The 4933-nt window shown below is 40.6% G+C and overlaps 1 protein-coding gene across 1 annotated transcript; it reads right to left on the bottom strand.

Moving 5' to 3' along the window:
- Positions 1-213: 213 nt before the first annotated feature.
- Positions 214-654, bottom strand: LOC145127344 (putative mitochondrial protein AtMg00300). The gene has a single exon (XM_079062560.1). The coding sequence runs from the start codon at positions 652-654 to the stop codon at positions 214-216; it is 441 nt and encodes a 146-aa protein (XP_078918686.1).
- Positions 655-4933: the final 4279 nt, after the last annotated feature.

The raw sequence follows: 4933 nt of genomic DNA, 5'->3' as shown, positions 1-4933 counted from the left end.
TAGAGTCTTTACCTGTTACTCCCTGAACTTCCCAAACACTTCATCTTTGGTCTTCATAAAGTACAACCAAACCTTCCTTGAATAGTCATCAGTCAACGTCAGAAAGTATGAGCATACTCCTTGAGACTTCACTGGTGCAGGATCTTATAAATCTGAGTGAACATACTCCAGGATTTCCTTGCTTGTGTGTTGACCAGTACCGACCTTCAATTTTCACTGCTTTCTATTGACACAATCTTCACAAAACTTTATCTTTCTAGTAGCCTCTCCACCAAGCAGTCCTGGTTTACTTAGAACTGACATGCCCTTCTCACTCACGTGCCCCAACCTATGATGCCACAACTCTGTCTGGTAATCACCTTCATTCAAGGATTTAGAGATAGCCACCGTTCCCATAAACCTACTTCCTTCTAGGATATATATCCCTCCATAATTCATCTTCCCTTTCATTATGAATAAAGAGCCTTTGGTCACTTTGAACCAGTCACCTTTACTCACGTACCTCATCCCATTCTTAGCCAATGTTCCAAGAGAAATTAGATTCTTCCGAAGTTCTGGAACGTACCAACAATCTAACTTCCTTACAATGCCATCGTGCATCTTGATATGTATCATGCCACTACCTTTCATACTGCTCACCCAATCATCACCCATCTTGATTTTACCATCTCACTCTTTGAAGGAATCGAACCAATCAAGATTATACGTCTGGTGATAGGATGCTCCAAAATCCAATACCCAAGCATCAAAAGAACTTGACATACTCACAATCAATACATCATCATCGTCCCCTTCATTAAGACTTTCTTGAACCACAACAGTAGTGTTATTGCTGCTTGATTCACTCTGGGACTTCCCATTCTTTAGTTGTGGTCAATTTCGTTTGAAGTGTCCCTTCTATTGGGTTTTGAGCATTCTAACACTCCTAAGTGTACATGCAACCTTAGAAAACCTTGGATCTATGCTTTTGTAAAATACATGCAAAATACTTTTTCCATGGTTCATAATCCTATCTAGCATACATGGGGAACTTTAAACATAAAAGATGGCTAGAATTACATACCTTATTGTTGATTTGATTCCTTGAAAACCTTGAGAGCCTAGCACCCCAAGTGTGATGCCTCAAATGTTTCACACAACACCAAATGCTCTTGGGATAAGCTTTGAGAGAAATATCTAACACTTGAAATCGACCTTGCCCTATTGTCTCTCTTGTGTAGCTTATTTTGGTTGCTAGAAGCATGCTTATATAGTATGTTGCATTAGGGTTACACCATGTAAACCCTAATGTAACATGGCTCTTCATTTCCATGACCCATGGGTTTGTAACTCCCATGGAGCATCCTATGGACCTTAGCCCAACTTGATAACCCATGGAGCCTTTAGCTCACTATACAAGTTATGGATGATTTACATAATCAACCCATATATTTAATTAGTCTCCTTTTGATCACTTAATTAATCCTAGATTAATTCTTGATCAATACTAATTAAATAATATTATTAATATATTAGAACTTATGATATATTAATAAACCACAAGTGTTATTTCTCTCATTTAGTCTATCCAAATGCATGATGCCATGCAACCCAAATGGACCATGTCGGGTCGAGTCAAGTACATACCAGAAATAGTTATGGACTTAAACACCTTATCCAACAATCTCCCACTTGGATAAGTCTAATAACTATAACTGCAAGTATGACTTCAGGAACCGATCGACAATCATAGATATTTTCAAGGTCTCTCGGAACTGAGAAGATGATGATACGCCATTTAAGATAAGTGATCATATAATCCTCTGTTCTAGATATCAGCCGGACAAATACATGGAATAATGTCTTGCTTATTGTCCAACAGTTTGTTTCCCGATTTCCGATTTGTTTGACATAGAACTTAGTTGAACACATCAATTTAGTTCTGACCGGGCCCGGTACATAGGTCAAAACAAAATCATCGAGGGGCCTAGATATCGCTTCAAATCCAATAAGGAACAGATAAACTTTGACTCATATGCTTGTTCTACTACTTGTTGAATCACACACAAAGGCACGTTTTATAACATCGAGTTACCAATGCGTTTTCGCATGATCAATGCATAACCAACTCATAGACAACAAGTCATATCTCTAGGTTTGAAGACATATATGATATTACCGTCTCGCGATTACTCGAGATAAATTCCATGAAGTGATACCAGCGAGCGTGGGATAAATCCAATAATCAAAAATTATGAGCACTCATGAGTGTTGAGGCCATGTCCAACATCTTAGACCTCCACAACCAACTCATGACAGTCTTAATTCATATCTACTTCCAACATATGACTGACTGTGGATAATTTGAATAATATGTAAAACACAACATAAATATTATGGAAGTCAAAACATTCAAAAGAAATAATAGTAAACGATTGACAAAAGATAGCAACACTTTACTCATAAATAAACACAACTTTTATTCATCATCAAATGTCAATTACACTTTACAAACTTCAAGACTATCTAACTACTAAAACTAATATCATCCTTCAACCCTATGATCCTTGCGTGCTGGAGATGTTTAGCCCTACTCAGTCCCTTCGTGAGGGGATCTGCTGGGTTCTCATCCGATGATACCCTCTTTGCCACGAGGAGTCCTTCTTCTATTCGATGTCTGATAAAATAGTATTTTCTGTCAATGTGTCTGGATCTCCCGTGATCCCTTAGTTCCTTGGCTAAGGCAACTTCACTTTCACTATCACAGAAAATTTCCATAGGCTCCTTTATAGCTAGTACTACTCCAAGGTTGTCAATGAAGTTCTTCAGCCATATTGCCTCCTTTGCTGCCTCGCTTGCCGCTATATACTCTGATTCGCAAGTTTAATCAGCCATTGTCTCCTGCTTGGAACTTTTCCAAGTAATTGCTCCTCCGTTTAAGGTAAAGACCCAGCCCGAATGAGAGCGGAAATTATCCCTATCAGTCTGGAAGCTAGCATCACTATACCCTACAACTCTCAAGTCATCACTCCCACCAAGGGTAAGGACCCAGTCCTTAGTCCTCCGTAGGTACTTGAGAATGTTCTTTACCGCAGTCCAGTGAGCCTTGCCAGGGTTCCCCTGATATCTTCTAACCATGATCAAGGAAAAGGCCACATCAGGACGAGTACAAGTCATAGCATACATGATCGATCCTACAGCGGAAGCATAAGGTACTTGACTCATTTCTGCTATCTCAGCCTCGGTACTCGGGCTCTGACTCTTACTCAATCTGCATTACATTGGATAGGTAACTCTCCTTTATTGGAATCTTGCATGCTGAACCTCTTCAGCACTTTATCCAAGTAGGTACTCTGACTAAGTCCAATTAGTCTTTTACTCCGGTCTCTCAGAATCCTTATCCCTAGAATATAGGCAGCTTCTCCAAGGTCCTTCATAGCAAAACACTTCCCAAGCCAAGACTTAACTTCCTGCAGAGTTGGGATGTCATTTCCTATGAGTAGTATGTCATCCACATACAATACCAAAAAGCTGACTACACTCCCACTAGCCTTGACATATACACAAGATTCATCTTCACTCCTCGAAAAGCCAAACTCTTTGACTTTCTCATCGAAGCAAAGATTCCATCTGCGAGGTGCTTGCTTTAATCCATAGATGGATTTCTCAAGCTTATACACTCTATTAGGGTAATCTATACTGACAAAACCCTCTGGTTGACACATGTAAACATCCTCAGCCAACTTTCCATTAAGGAAAGCGGTTTTGACATCCATTTGCCATATTTCATAGTCATGAAATGCAACAATGGCTAACAATACCCTAATATACTTAATCTTGGCTACTGGTGAAAAGGTCTCATCATAATCAACTCCTAGAGTTTAAGAAAAGCCCTTTGCAACCAGTCGCGCCTTATAAGTGTGTACATTACCATCCATGTCAGTCTTCTTCTTGAAGATCCATTTCCATCCAACTATCTTACGATCCGGTACACTGTCAACCAAGTTCCAAACTTGATTGTCATACATGGACTGTATCTCGCTGTCCATTGCCTCTTTCCATTTAGCAGACTCAGGGCCTGCCATGGCTTCCGCATAGCTGTTAGGTTCATCCAGACTTACCAGTGTCTCATCACTGATAAGTGTCTCACCTTCCGCAATAATATGGAAACCATATTAGTTCTCAGGTGCATTCCTAACCCTTATGGAATGCCTCAGAGGTACAGACTTGTCAATTAGATCAACAGGAGTTTCCTCCTCAAGTTGATTGCTATGGTTTGAGGTTCCTTCACCACTTGACTCTTGAATTTCTTCAAGGTCAATTTGGCTCCCACTGTTTCCTTGTATTATGAACTCTCTCTCTCTCTCTCTCTCTCTCTCTCTCTCTCTCTCTCTCTCTCTCTCTCTCTCTCTCTCTCTCTCTCTCGAAACACACCCCTCCTTGCTACAAAGACCACATTCTCACTAGGTCTGTAGAAGGTTAACCAAAGGATTTCTGTGGGTAGCCGATGAATATACACCTCTCACTTCGAGGTTCGAGCTTATCGTGAGTCTCGCGTCTCAAGAAAGCTTTGTAACCCCAAATCTTGATGTGGGCTAGATTTGGAACTTTTCCAGTCCAGATCTCGTGAGGTGTTTTGGCAACCTTCTTTGTAGGGACCAGATTAAGGATATGGGCGGTAGTCTCTAAGGCATACCCCCAGAATGAGATTGGTAGCGAAGCTCGACTCATCATGGAACGAGTCATGTCCAACAAGGTTCGGTTACGCCTCTCAGCTACACCATTCAACTGTGGTGTCCTGGGAGGTGTCAATTGTGAGACAACCCCACATTCCTTAAGATAGTCGAGGAACTCAGTACTAAGATACTCACCACCTCGATCGGATTGAAGAATCTTAATGTTCCTGCCTAATTGATTCTCTACTTCCTGTTTAAGCTCTTTAAACCTATCGAAA

The sequence above is a fragment of the Lactuca virosa genome, chromosome 7 (assembly GCF_052849685.1).
Source record: "Lactuca virosa cultivar CGN04683 chromosome 7, Lactuca_virosa_CGN04683_v6, whole genome shotgun sequence".
Classification (NCBI taxonomy): domain Eukaryota; kingdom Viridiplantae; phylum Streptophyta; class Magnoliopsida; order Asterales; family Asteraceae; genus Lactuca; species Lactuca virosa.
Note: the sequence above shows the minus strand (reverse complement) of the source record. Positions and strands in the feature narration are given on the sequence as shown.